The sequence below is a fragment of the Muscardinus avellanarius genome (assembly GCF_963383645.1).
Source record: "Muscardinus avellanarius genome assembly, chromosome: 19".
NCBI lineage: Eukaryota > Metazoa > Chordata > Mammalia > Rodentia > Gliridae > Muscardinus > Muscardinus avellanarius.
Window position 1 is genome coordinate 9,833,291 of NC_137805.1, and position 15,505 is coordinate 9,848,795.

Sequence of the window (15,505 nt, forward strand, 5' to 3'; positions counted from 1 at the left end):
ATTTGAATGACTCTGGGTACCTTATGTATGAATGGAGTCATACCATATTTGTTCTTTTGTGCCTGGAAAAAGGATGTTTAGCAAAATATCTTCAATGTTTATTTATGTCGCAGCATAAATTTCATTCTTTTTAAAAGCTGAATAATACTTTGAAGTGTTTGCTACATTTTATTTATCCATTCATCCATCGATGGACATTGGTATGTATCTGTTTCAGTTCCTACTTTCAATTCTTTGGGGAATGTACCATTCTCAATCTCCTTTAGTGACTCTTAAACTCCTTAGAGGCTATTTGCTGGAGACCTCAGGTCTCAAACTATAAACTTTCTTCTTTTATACTAACATTCTTTAGGATACCTCACCCAAATCTCAAACTTCAAGTAGCCAAATTTCCATCTACGTGGCCAACGTCTATCCTCAACTCCAGATGTATTTTCTTGATATTCTCAGCCAGAAGTCTAACAAGCATTTCAACCCTTAAAAATTTAAAATCGAACTGGATTTTACTGTTTAAAAGTGTTCATTTCTTCTTTCCAGTCTCAAGACATGACGACTCAATTCTCCTAATTTCCCAAGTTAAAACACTAGTGGTTGCCCCCGAATCCATCCTTTGTCTCACAATCCACATCCACTGCCTTAACAGCCCCTGAGTCTCCATTATCAGCACATACTTAAATTCAGGCATGTTTTCTCCACTGCTGTAGCTACCTCCTTGGCCACTAGTCCCATCGCCACTGCCTGGGACATTTGCAATAGTCGATGAGTTGGTCTCCATTGCTTCTTCCTTTTGACTCTACTCTCATCACAGCCACCTGCGATATCCTCAGGGCTCAGATCTAGTCACTCCTCGGCACAGAACTTTCAGAAGCCTCCTCACCAGGAGAAACTTCTGATTCATGAGCATAGGCTAGGCCTGAACTCTTCTGGACCCACATCAACCTCCCTGCTACTCTTTAAATGTGCCTTTCATGGATCCACCTCAGAGTCTTTGGTGAGGCTGTGTGCTCTGCCTGGGATTCTCCTCCTGTGGTCATTTGTCTTGTTCTATTTCTCACTAGACTCATGTTTCTATCCACTGGATAGCATCTTATTGAGAGAACTTACCCCAGGATAGCTCTATAAAACAGCAACCTCTCCATAACTGGTGACCTGTGGTTTCCTATCTTCTCTTATCTTTTTTTTTCTAGTGGGCCTTATATTTATCTGTTATCTGTCTTCCCCACTGTGTATTTTCAACCTGTTCCTAGCGGGCAAATGTGCTTTACTTTTCAACTATTCATCCAGGTGGGTGACTTGAAATCTACCGGGGTGGAAATAGTTGCCCCCTCCCAAAAAAATCAGCAAACACATTGGAAATTTCTCTCTTTCTTTCTCTTTCTTTCTTTCTTTCTCCCTCCCTCCCTCCCTTTCTTCCTTCCTTCCTTCCTCCAGGTCCCCAGTACCATCACTCCTAAATAAGTTATCATAGCAGGATTGTTTTTCCTTTTTGTTCATTGCTGTTTTCTTAGCGTGTAGGATGGGGCCTGGCAGAAACCATCACTCAATGACAACTTGTCCAATCAACACACAATGAAGTGATAAAAGGCACCACTTTTATAGAGATATTAGGAAATCAAAGCCTAATCAATTTTTAAAATTCAATTTTGCTCTAATCTGCCTCATGGGATTCTGATGATCGTAAATACCATCTAGAACTTAATTGTGGCCTAGATATTTACAAGAAATCCACATTAAAATTAACACTACATATTCAAAATAAATTGTCTTTACCAAGAGAACAAACGGATCATCAGATAAGAATGTGAATCTGTTTCCTATGCACTCAAGAAACAGTTTCAAAGTAAAACCGTAGAAATGTTTTTCGAGCGTATGACTGCATGCATCCTTGAACGATGGGTGTCAGTTGCACTTCGTTTCCCTGTACTGAAGTTGGGAGAGCCTCCTTAACCTCGAGGTTGCTCTCACGAGCGTCTAAAGCAATTTAGTCTTGCTTTAGAGAAGCCATGTGCAAAGCTTCACATGAGCTTTTCCTCTTGTCTGCATAGTGTCTACCCTTGTGACCTGATTTTTTTAAGTTTCCTTGATCTGCCATGAGCAAGGTGAGAAATTTTAGATTATTTCAACTTGTTCCACATCACTTTTAGAATCTAGAATATGGAAAGGTTTAATGCCCCCATTTTAAAACTTGGAATCAAGCCGGGCGTGGTGGCGCACGCTTGTAATCCCCGCGCTTGGAGGCGGAGACAGGAGGATCGCGTAGGTTCGAAGCCAGCCGCGCTGGTTTAAGAGACCCTGTTTCCAAATTAAAAAGTATAAAATGGGTCTGGGAGTGTAGCCCTAAGGTAGAAGGGCTTCTAGGAACCCCAGTACCACCAAAAAAATAAAAATAAAATTTGGAATCAAGTACTAACAGTAATCACATATCTAGAACCAGGAATACACCCACATTCCTATTTCTCAAAAAAGAATGTGGAGATGCAGGAGAAGGCACAGTTTCTTTAAGCTTGTAAACGTCAGAGCTGGCGTCCAAATCTGCATATCCACTTCCTCGTTCACCTAAGGACTCAAGATGTCCTAACAATGCTGAGGATGGCGAAATTATCTTTTCTTAGCAGCATCTTTGAAACCTTTCTCATAGACCCATAGTAGAAAGTAGACTTTGCGTTGTGACCCAGAAAACATATTTATATACAGGAAAAGGTTGCAGAATCCAATTCGCTCTGCACAAGACTCTGGTATTTTTAATTCTAGTCAGGTCTGCTGCATTTTATTAATGCTGCAGAGAAGCCACTAAATTGATCTACTGGGTCAGAATCTACTAATAGATCAGAAGCCACGGTGCTGAACACTCCTTTTAAAAGCAAAGCTGCTTTGCAAATGACAATCCGGGCAGTCCACGTATACAGCGTACAGAGCATAGACAAGTATGTACCAGAGCACTTGGTCCTTCCGTGTACTTCACGAACTGAGAAAGACAGGGTAGAAAAAGAGAACAAGAAAGAAAAAATAAACATGTTTTGTATTTAAAGGGATAAGGTGATTTTTCTTCTACTTTTTACATTTGGGTAAAAAAAAAAAATCTCCCTATGTTTCCTAATGAGAAATTTCAAAACAGGTAACTTGAACAAAGGCTATGTACAGGAAAGTAGATTTGGGGCTGTATGCATTGTTCCGAAAGTTGTCATTTATATTCATTAGGAGGGCAGCACATGGAAGCTTTTTCCATTTCCTATAAACGCTATTTCAAGTCACAGCAGGCAGAGAAAACAGTTCATTTTCGACTAAATGTTGAATTTTTATGTAATGAGATGCTGTGAAAAACAAAAATAATATGAATACACAGATAAATATTTGCAGGGTGCCTGAGTATTTTGATAAATGCCCCACAAGTGTTTTCCTTTCCTTTGTGGTCTAGAGGCTCCGGCAGAAAGTCTTGCACTCAATCTGCCCCCTCCTACAGTGCCTTCAGTTTCTAAGCTTTTCTCCTTTTATGTCTTTATGCTTTTTAATTTTCTACTCTAAGTTCTGTTGCTTTTGTCCCAGCCATCTTAATGGTCTCCTATTTATCTGTTCTCCTCCAGATGGAGTCTTCTTTGACAAGGTATCTTACTGCAATCATTCTGAAAGGCTCTAGGGCACTGCTAGTCTTTCTTCCCGCCCACGGCCTATAGATAGAACTGTTGTCGTGTGAGGCAGGCGAGTGCTAGGGAGAGATGCAGGGATCAGCCACTCTGGGGAAACTGAGGATGGGAAAGGGACGCCTCCGAAACACTGAAGCCAGGTGTGGGAGCAAAAGAGACTCCTAGTCCTTGGCGACATTAGCTGAGCAGCTGAGTAGGACTTGACCTGAACCAAGCGCTGGCACTGACACTGGCAATCCATGCCAAATACTTCAAGTCGATTATGTTTCCATTCATTCAGTTTGAACGGAAGGTTTTTACTTTTTGTCAACTTTAAGATTCTCAAACTGATATTCATATCAATTTCTCTCTTGTCTGTTGATCCACACAGCCAACACAAACCTTTCAAACTCAGTTCAATAAAATGCAAATTGACTTTCTGAAAATAAGATTACAAAAATAAGGAAGGGGAGGAATAGAGGTATAGTTCAGTGCTAGCATGTTTGCCTAGCATGTGTGAGTCCCTGGTTTCCATCTTTAGAACCAAAAAGGATAATATCAACAATAGTAACCAATATTTAGCATTTAGTGAATGCTTACATAACTTCAGTATACGCTAAAGACCGAAAGTTGTGGTACTCAGGTTTTGCTGCAAATTTGCCTTTTAAAACTCTGTCTGAGCTGGGTGTGGTGGTGCACACCTGTAATCCCAGTGTTTGGGAAGCTGAGACAGGAGGATCGCAGGTTCAAGGCTAGCCTCAGCAACTAAGAAAGACTCTGTTTCAAAATAAAAATAAAATAGGCCTAGCCGGGCATGGTGGCGCATGCTTGTAATCCCCACGCTTGGGAGGCTGAGACAGGAGGATCGCACAGGTTTGAAGCAAGCCTCAGCTACTTAGTGAGGCTCTCAGCAACTTAGTGAGACCCTGTTTCCAAATAACATATAAAATAGGTCTGGGAGTATATCCCTGAGGTAGAAAGCCTCTGGGTTCCACCCCCAGTACCACAAAATAAATAAATAAAATAAATAAATAAATAAATAAATAAATAAATAAAATAGGCCTAGGGGTTTAGTTCACAGGAATAACATACTTGGGTTCAACCCCCCAGTAACACATATACACACACAAAATAAATAAACAAACAAACAAACAAACAAATAAGTCCCTATGTCTTTGCTACCCCGTGTGTAGCAATTGGATTGGTGTGGCACCAAAATCTTTGGCGGTAGAAATCAGGCAATAGCCTTTTAAAAAAATCTCTCAGATAATACCATAGCAATTAAAACTGAGCACTCCTGTGCCAAGCATTTGCTGATGAATGATTTCATTTAGTCCTCTATAGCAATCAAATGAAGTACTTATTATTATTATTATTATTATTATTATTATTATCACCATTAAGCCTCTAAGGAAGAAAGTGGATCCTGGGAAGACAACACAGGTAATATTCAACCAGCACAGGGATTTGACAGTATTACACTAGAGTGATATTCTCAAACACCAGCAAGGAGAGTGAGGAATCGCAGGTTCAAGGCCAGCAGAAACACCAGAAAGCAAGACTAATCCACAAAGGAAGCAATGGGTTGGTTCCTTAAAGAAAGGAAATGACAAAGCTACAATATTCTGAGTGTTAAAAGTCCAGCCTCAAGGGGAGCGTTTTAGGATCTAAGAGTGGTTTCTCAGCTGAGCAGAGCACGGACGGTACTTCTGTTCATTTACCAATATTCAATAGACATTTATCAAACTGCACCCATAAACAAAACACTTAATTATCTATCTGTTAACAACAATAAAGGAGACAGATTCCAGCCTTAGACTCCCCATGTGGCAGGAGAATTGACTTTGACTCCTGATCCCTGAGACAAAGTGGGGTCTGGTGTGGTGTAGACAGCCGTCTTCCAGCAATATGCATAGTGGATTTTTAAGTTAAGCCAATATACATGCAATAAAGACAAACATCATAGCCACGGTACCAATATACCATAGCTCGTGGAACTAACAGGTTTACACGGAATTTGGCTGGAATGTTGTTGGGAGAAGATGAAAACAAATTATTTTCTGCATTAAAAAATTTGAACAATTTTGAATCACCAAGAAAGCATTACTTCCAATCAGCTTGATATGAAGCTGAAATATCAAACTATTGAAGTTTCCTGTCACTAGGAGGGAAAGTAAGGAATGGACCACTTTCACATGAAATACTTTGAAAAGCCTTCCTGAAACAAGTTCTGATTTTTCTTTCTAAAATGTTTTATTTTTCCCATTTGACAGCAGATCTTTTTAACCCTTTGACCCAGCACCTGTGTCTCTGTTTGCTCCTTAGCAGAATTTGTACCTCCCTATCACCTTCCTATGACTCTGAAGAATAATCTTTCCAGGTGGGTTGTTTTCTTGCATCTCCAAAGCGATAGATTAGTTTGAATGTCAAAGCAACTCTTTGACTTTTAAAGAAAAAAAACCCAACAAAGTTATGGGAAATTTTTTTTCAAAAAGAAATCACTGTGTTCATGGTGTTGGGATTGAACTGAGAGCCTCGCACACGATGGGCCTATGTTCTACCATTGAGCTACATTCCCAGCTCTTTTAAATATTGTATGCTGAGGCTGGATATCACTAAGTTGCCCAAGCCTGGCCTCAAACTTGCCATCCTCCTGCTGAGGCCTGCCAAGCAAATAGCTGGGAACACACACATGTAGCACCATGCTCAGATGAAAACTGCTGGTTTTATACCAATTGTGGAAAGAAAGAATGAGCTTGTACATGCAACTGTACTTTTCTTCTTGCTAATAATTTGTTTTGCTCAAAATGAAATATTCAAAATACTACATTTTAAATACACTAAAAATAGATTTCAATTTTGGTGGTGACTATGCATCCATCTTGCTACTACACCTTACCAGAGAATTTAAGTTACAAATAAGTGTTTTACTCATCTAACACTTGAATCTTAAACAAAATATAATGCCAACACTTCTTTGACTATTTCTTCAGTAAATTTTTCAAACCAAAACAAACTGAGATCCTTTAAAACTGAACCCAGAGTACACTGGTCTTCACTAGTAACATTTGTAGAATAAAGACTTTGTGTCATTTGGCTTTGTGGATGGAATCATTTAAATTGTAGAGGCATTTGGCCTTATATGATCACCATTATCCTATCTTAAGTTAGTTCAGAATATGCATATGGGGTCCGAGAATATTTTTCCAAATAATTTCAAGTACATCTTAACCACTCAGAATTAGCCAGGACTGGTTCAGTATTTTGCAACAAAAAGGGTTTCAGATTTGAGATTTTTTTGAATTCTGGGATATGTGCATATACATAATAAGATCCTTTGGAGATGGGACCCAAGTCTAAACATAAAATTCACTTATGTTTCAGGTAAACTTTACACACAGCGCCTGGAAGTCATTTCTACACTAATTTTAGTGAATGTGTGTTTCAACTGGGACCCACCATCACCTGACCTTAGCCACAGAATTCTCCACTCATGGCATCATGATGGCCTCAACCACTGCAGATTTTAACATTTAGATTTAGTATCTCCAATTTCAGATTGTCCAATTAGGAATGCATAACCTGTCACTTAGGCACTGTTAGTTTTTTTTTTTCTCTCAAAGAAAAATTAAACCAGAGGGCATAAAGTAAGCCTCCATCTCTCCCTGCCCATATGTTCACTCATCGTTTTTGTCTTTTAATAAAAGTGGAAGTGTTTAGGGCAGACTGGCTGTTATGTTTTACAACATAGACAACAGAGAAACTTTTAATTGGGGCAATTAATTGATATCATGACATAGATAAATAATCAAGGCGGCAGCTGGTACATGAACCAGCTCCGCTTCCTACCTTGGGAGCTCTGGCATGCTTCCCACACCTGGCATCCTTGACAAGGCTGAGATCTAACAGCTCCGTCTCCTGGAAGGCAAAAATGTGAAACTATTAAGCACCACACAGATATTTTTTTTCTTTGTGTAATGTCATTGACATTGGTTAAAAAAAAATATTGCTTGAGACCTGTCTGAAGATTTCTCTGCAGCTGGGACATATTTTTTTTTCTCTTTTATCATTCTCAGTTGAATTATGATGGAAACAAAAAGATCTCTAACTGCTAACCATTAATATATACTAAGTATTCTAATACACCCTGAAAGAATAAAGCATGTGACTTCAGAGCCAAGTCTATCCTCCAAATTATTCCTAAATCATGAGAAATCGGGCCTTTTTGTTCTACACTTGAAAAATAAACCTGGGAGTCTCAAATTGTAGGCGAGCATATAGGGGATGTCAGTGGGAGGACAGGATAGGGAGGAGGTTGGAAGATATGGCGCTGTCAACTCATACACACAACTAGCTCATCCAGCCGAGACAGAGAGATGGACCTCCCTCCAGCAACCCCCAGCATTTGGCACACCGACTCATGCCCCGATCTTTTTATTTATGCATTATATTTTATTGAACATGTATAATGTGTAAGTAATTCTAGGGCATAAGGCACATAAGATGTGATTGCTTCTCTAGAATGCCATCAAATAGAGAGGTCAAAAATGTACATAGGCAAACAGGGGAGAGTGAAGTAACATTGAGTTTAAAGTTAACCGCTACAAGAGATTAAACAGAGAAAAGATAGTTTTCCACTAGAGTTTCAAAGAAAAGCTTCTAGAGGAGTCATTAAGCTTGGAGAAGAGAAGAGAGGAGGAAGAAGACTCATCACAGTAAGAGGAAATCATTGAGCAAAGAACCCCAACAACAATGGACCAGAGGTTGGGGCTGAATCTTGAGATACTCATGGCCTTTGATCACTTAGAGACGAGCTCACTGCAGGGAAAGGGAGTAGAGAGAAGGATCAAGAAGCCCTCCAGGGTTAAGGAACAGCAAAACTGTGGGTATGGTAGCAATGTGGGAGGGGAGGCCGGGGGTTGGCAATCCTGACCACTTAGCGAAGACCTCAGAGCCACAGGGTTGGTGAAATTCATTTCACCAAGTGCCACAGAGGATTTTGCCACAAGCCAAATAGTCTAAGGTACAAGGAGCGGAGTCGTTGCCACGTGACTCCAGATATCCAACCTATTGTTTCTGAATGAGGAGCCAGGTAGATGTAGCCATCTATACTCTTCTCCCAGAGGAGGCACGGCATCATAACTCAGCACCAATAGACCCTCTGGACAGGAGCCTCTCTAACTTCTCCTAGACACCAAGATCCTCAATGCCATGCACCAAAATTCCCCAGCCATCCTTTTCACAGAGCTCCCCAATTCCAAATGTCTGGTGCAAAATGGTCAGAAGGTTACAGCACGGTAAGGGTTGAATCAGAGTTGGAACACTTTCCTGGAAAGCAGACCCACACAGCAGACCCAACAGAGCACCTGACCCCAGTCCTGAAGGATGACACATAGCCAGGAAAAATAAGGGGGGGTCTCTCCTCTTGCTCACTCCATTTTTAACCTTTCATTTTCCCCATCCTAGCAGTTCCCTTAGCCCATTCCACACTGTGTGTGACGCTGTGGAAATCCTCCAAACCCCGGACACAGGTGCACAGGAGAGGACCTTGCAGGCCGGGACTGTGCTGCTGCTGTTGCTGTAAGGCCATTCTGCCCACAGTATCGAAGGCTCCCGAGCAGGCTCAGAAAACAGTGGCCTCAGCCTGAGAACAGTGCTTCCCTCAGGCAGATGCATCCCAAGACCTCCCTGGACGAAGGGTGGAAGGAAAACCAGACTGGAGGAAGCTGAGCATCTGGTGCCATCTCTACATTGCCACAGCAGCAACCACCAAACCATTTGCCGGAAGAGGGGTCAGGAAGGGAACCGAGCTTGACGATATGTAATCTTGCAGATGGGGGTTGAGTGGAGATTTGAGAGCAAGGAGACAAAACAAAAGTGCACAACAGGAAGAGAGAGATGGGAAAGCTAATCCAGAGGGAGAATGAGGCAGAAGAAGGAGGGATCATAAACTGCACTGGGATTTCTGTGCTTCTCACAAGGACTTGCAAATCTGGGCAAATGTGAGTGTATTTTGGAGACACTGGTCTGGGAGGCTTATCCAAGTGAAAGTGCCAATCATTAATTCACTTGGGCATTATTTATTGAGTGCTGGCAATATTTCAGGTCTAGGCTAGTACTGAGGAGTAGACCACAAAATGCAAAAACAGGTTCTTCATTTTGAGGAATTCAAACCAATTCTTATTCTTGGAAGGAGGCATTTCATTGTGCTTTGGATATGGGCTAAGGAGTTTAGGAGTCTTGTAGACTTGTGTGGGAAGAGGAGACAGGTAGTTTCAAAGAGGAGGAAAAGCAGGCACACATGCACAGAGGCAGGAATTGTGTGCAGGAAACCACCAGCACTCCTTTTGTGCAGCAGAGAGGCAGGCAAAGCAGTAACAGGTCAGCCTCATACTTATTGGTCATCACACGACTGTTCTTTTTCTCATTATTCATAAATCACTAACATACATGTGATTTACTTTTTCATATATGTTACTTGATGCTTTACATACACAGAGAATAAAAACATTGCATATACACATAATATCAACATCATTTTTTATTCAAGAATATTCCTCCCAATGGAACAAACAACAGACACAAACAGAACACACAAAGCCCAAACTGAGTTCACAAAGAACCTACATCTTAGCAGGCATCATTACACAGACTTTTGCATTGCGGGTAATGAACAGTGTTTTCCACTTTCAGCTCCAGGGGAAGCGTTTATACCCAAAGCCACAGAGGGCTAGTTACTGCCAGCTGCCCTAGGGATTCATTCTGATACAGCAGGACTAAGAAATTTCTCTCACCCACATGGAAAATCGTGTGTGCAGGCAAACCGCCACAGGGCACCATTGATGTGGGTAATGTGGCATGGGAAAGACCCAGGTGGAAAAGCTGTTCATAGACTCATTCCGCTAGAAAGTAATGATTAAAATAGCATCTCCCACTTCTATTAACACGCAAGAGGCACCCCTCTGAGGCTTAACTACATCTTTTTCTCTCATCTACTAAGAAGAAAATGGGAACCCAATGCATTGGATGGCAAAAATGTTACTTGTGTCATTAAAACTTTTTCTAGGTTAATTTTCCTCAATAGTTTCACCAACCCATTCTCGTTACTACAGAAGAGCAAAATGGCCCCTTTCTCAGATCATTTAAGCACGACCCTTTCCCAACTTTGTGGAATTCCCTTTGCTCTCTCCTTTAACACAGAGAAGCCATGTGATATACGTGAACAGGAAACCTAGCAGAAGTAAAAGCCCTGACGTTAACTGTCATGATTCGGCCAGTAATTTTCCCGTGCTGAACAGCAGTTGTATTATCTATTACATGAAGAAGATACTACCTTCCATACCAATGGTTCTCAACATGAACCTCCATCAGGGTTTTCTGGAAGGCTCCTTATGACACAGATTAGCTAGAGGCCTCCAAACAGAGTTTCTGGTCCAGTGACTCTGAGGCAGGTTTGCAAATCTGCATCTCCAACAAACCTCCACGTGATGCTGATTCTGCTGTTTCAAGGACCACACTTAGAGAATGCTAACAGACACGCACTTATAAGGCTGTTGCTATAAGACCTTTTAAGGGACCAAGACTAAAACTATACAACACTCACATATTATATGAAGACTCTATAGCTGTCATTTCGTTCCACAGGAGATTGTTAAAAATATCAGACTTACTGAATATAACAGTGTGTTGCTGGTAAATGATATAGGCCTGAATTTTATTTCACTGAAGAAAAATAGCACCAAATTCTATTTTAAAAAGTTCTCGTATTAAATTTTACCTTATACAAATAAGTGTGTATAAGTGTTCAGAAATTCAAGCAATCATTGCAATTGTTTTATGTTAGCTGAAATGAATTATACTTCAAAACATTAGAAATGTCTTCAGAAAGGTAGAAGGAAATTCGCTTCCTGTAATCTCTAAGCTCATACAACAATAGAAAAGGAATTTGGGGTGCCAAAACACGGGTATCTTGCCTGGAGAAGTAAAAGAAGAGAGTAGAATTAGAACGCTTTATTTCAGGCCCCAAACACCTGCAAAGATGGGAGGTCACACTCATAGGAACCCTGATACATGTCCTGCAGTGTTTGCCATCTTCCTTTGGAAGAATTAAAAAAAAAAAGTAAATTAGCAGTAATCAAGGGTTTGGGCAGATGGCATTTTATATTTTTTTATTCTGAATGACTGATGAGAAAACAGACACCTGCCAGCTAAGAAAAGCCTGAGTGGTCTCTAACGTTCACTATCTAGCAGAAAGATTCAGTCTATCAGCCTCAAACCTACTGATGGTAGATGAGCCATGAAATCCTCTGCAAACTCAGGAAAGAATACAATTTAAATCTCAGCTTTTTCCAGAATACCAATTTCTGTGCATTGTTACCAAATTCCATTAGTCACCCAATATAATAACGTGCTTCAAGTTCACACAATATATAATCAGAGCAGCAATTACAGTCACGAGCATTTCACACAGAAGATATTAATGGCTGGGTGTGAGTGGTCTGGTGTGATTATGTATACCTCTGCATGTGGTATGTTCATTAATTTGTTCAACCTCAATGTACCCAAAGTAGAATACTTTAATGTATTTTTGATTGCCGAACACCCTTAGAATGCACAATTAAAAAAACCAATTTAGAGTTCTTTAATGAAAGGGTTTTAATTTAAAGAGAAGCAGATGGACTTAGACTCAAATCTTTGCTTCTTCATTTTATTGTTTTTCTTGTGTGTAGGGGGGTGAAACAGTGCAAAAACTGTGCAGTGTAACTCTGGAAAAAAAAATCCTGCACTGTGTCTACAGGGTCTCTCATTTCCTTTGTTCCCCAGGCATGACTTTTGTCTTTTTTCCCCAACCTGCAATGAAGACTCAGTATAATAACACCAATGGAAATGAGATGCGCCAGTCATCAATAACCACCGCAGCAGAGGACAGAGGAAGGTGACACATCTGGATTTCTTTATTTAAACACACTTAGCTCTAATGTAATGCAAATTTCTTAAAGCTTGGAGGCAAGAAATCTGAGTCCTTTCTTGGAAGTATCACTTGTTATCAATGCAGTATTAAGCAAGTTACTACAGATGTTTGTGTTTGCCTGGTAGCCTCATCTGTCAAACACAGATGCAGATGCCAGCAACGTCGTCCTTATTGGTTTGCTGCTAAATCAACTGAGACATTAGACTCAGATCCCCACTTAGGAAGGAAGGAGCAACACAGACAGATGAATCCCTATGCTTGTAACTCTTCCCATTCCAAGCAGAAGGAAGAAGAAGGTAGAAATGTTGAAAGTTGATAGATCTAGAAGAGAAATAGAGAATACTAATGAACCAAAGGAAAAAGACTTGGAAACCTAGAAATGTATAGATATTTCCTGGAGCTGTGAAGCCTAAGTAAGAGAAGCAACTTCTAGCAAAAAGGGACTCCACTGTATCTCACACACAAACACAAAATAAGAGTAACATTTTAAGAGGAAAAAAAACACCCTAAGACATGAACTACCTACTGACATGGGGTTCTTGGGCTTGCTCATAAATATTTTGACAACAATGCCTTGCTCTTTCATCTCCTTTGTGATTAACAAAGGGCCCAGCATATGAGCTATATTCTGTCACAGTTTATGGGAAGAATGACACCCTGCTGAAGATAGTAGGTGCTATCTAACTTTGGCTCTAATAAGAACACAGTATAAAATGTAATCAAATTCACCTTTTACTCAGAAAACAAACCAGTGCCTAATTGTTATAAGCAGACGAGAGACATAAAAAGTTGTGTGACACAGTAATGTGGATTGTCTACCACCCTATCAGGTTCCCTTAAGTGTAAAAGAATAAGTGGTGGTGGGGAGAGAAGGACTGAATGCCCTTGGATATCAGCTGACCTATTTCTGAGTCTGAAATGCTACCCCTGGTCCTGCTTCCAAATTTTTGTCTCAATGGCACTAGCAGGTATGTAGTCCATGTGGCAGATAATGTGGCAAGTGATTTTCATCTGTCTTTTCTTCCCTTCCTTCCTTCTTTATCCCATTAGCTTCCCTCCAGAGTTAAGGAATCTATCAGGGCCTGGAACTCATGCATTCTTCCAAAGCCAAGATTAATATACAGGAAGAAACAACCAAAAAGCCAGGTATTACCACCTAACACACTTTTAATTTGAATAGACTGCTCAGCGTGGCACTGATGATTCCACTGTGTGGAAAAGAGAGGTCAGGAAAAAAGGGTGAAACCTGGACAAATAGAAGGCAACTGGAGTGGCTATTTTATAATGTCTATGGCCAAGGGGGGTTGTGAGGAAGAAAAGGCTTTGCAAAACTCACCATCCCATTCTTTTCATTAATGAAATTTTCCTGACCACTTGCAATGCAGCTGACACTTAGTTGAATCCTGGCGCCCAAATAGAAGTCCAATGGTGGCCCTCATGGTGAAGACACATTGCGAGTTGGATACGGCTTCAGCAAGTGTCAGTGCTCACCCAGGTGAATGAGTAGAGTGAGGGTGTAGGGTCCTGCGAGAGTTGTCACAGGCAGAGAAGTCTCTTTGAGAAAAATGACAGAGCTTATTTTATGAATAGAACAGCAGCAAAGGGAATAGGGGAATGGGTAAGAATGCCTGGGAAGAGGAGAGGAGAGGAGAGGAGAAGAGAGGAGAGGAGAGGAGAGGAGAGGTTGAGGAGGGGAGGGGAAAGGAGAGAAGAGGGGAGGGCTGCCTGAAGGTCCTGGAGGGACTGGGACACATATAAATCAGTAGGCATTTTGGTTAATATCTAACCACATGTAGAAAGCTTCAGGATTTGTCTATATTCTAAAAGCAATCAACACTGCTGCAATATTTTGAGTAAGAGGCTGACAGGCCCAGATCTTCACTTAAAATAGATCACTTCTGCCTCAAAATACACCACATGGTTAAGACTTAACAGAAGTTTAGAGATCTAGAGTAGGCAGAAACAGAGGAACTACAAGGAAGCAATAAAGAAGCATTGTAGGAGGCAGGAGATGCACAAGGGTTTCTTGTGTCATGGAAGCTAAGAAAAAGCACACCCAAGAGGAGGCAGTAGTTGCCACTGTCAAAGCTGTTAGAAATGAGTTTTATATTGTTGTTTCATTTTGTTTATTCTGTTTTTTCTCCTTGTCTTTTGTTTTTTGCAGTGCTGGGGATTGAACCCAGTCCTCATACATGCTAGGTAGGTGCGCTATTGCTGAACGATACTCCTAAGCTATGCAGTTGGAGATTTGAGTGAAAACAATAAAAACTGGGGAAAAAAAAGTATCATGATAGGATGAAAGGCTTCAACCACTTAAGGAAGCAAAGTCAAGCAGTATGATAGTAATAACAACAGCAATAGTATTCAAAACTATTACCAGTAGAAACCGACACTGTGCTAAGAATTGCAAGAGATAATCTCTAACATCCCCTAGCCCTCTCATGACTGCAGCATCAGTATTCCAGTCCTTCCTTCTGCAGATCAAAGAGCTATCAGAAGGCAAATGACTGCTGTTGGGCAGCTGAGCAAGTCCATCACAAATGACAACATCTTGCCTCCTGCAGTGGGCAGAATTCTAAGATGACCATAAGGCTTCCTGCCCCTGTGGTATCTATGCCTTAGAAAATCTCCTTTCTTTGAGCACAAACAGGACCAGCAACTTGTATCTAACCAACTGAATATGGGCACGGTGACAGGTTATAGGTGCCGTGATTACCTTATGTAATATAGCAAGGGTCAAGGGAACTTTGTGGGTGTTATTCAGATTCCCAATCAGAGGACTTAATCAAGAGAAAAATATCCTGGATGAATTTTTTCAAAAGAGGATCTAGGAGCAAAAGCCTGGAAGCAGCAGAGACTCAACCCCCATGGCTATGTGGTGAGCTGCCCAGGGAAAGCCTGTTCCCTAGAAGCT

At 40.9% G+C, this 15,505-nt stretch overlaps 1 protein-coding gene across 2 annotated transcripts in view; it reads right to left on the bottom strand.

The window, feature by feature from the left end:
• Positions 1-15,505, bottom strand: part of PLCB1 (phospholipase C beta 1) — a gene marked incomplete at both ends in the record, with an annotated part of 756,028 nt that overhangs the window by 498,509 nt on the left and 242,014 nt on the right. For both annotated transcript variants that reach the window (XM_080716836.1, XM_080716837.1), the window contains one exon: positions 7,470-7,538. In XM_080716836.1, the coding sequence (XP_080572962.1) occupies positions 7,470-7,538 (69 nt within the window). The remainder of the gene's footprint in view (positions 1-7,469; positions 7,539-15,505) is intronic.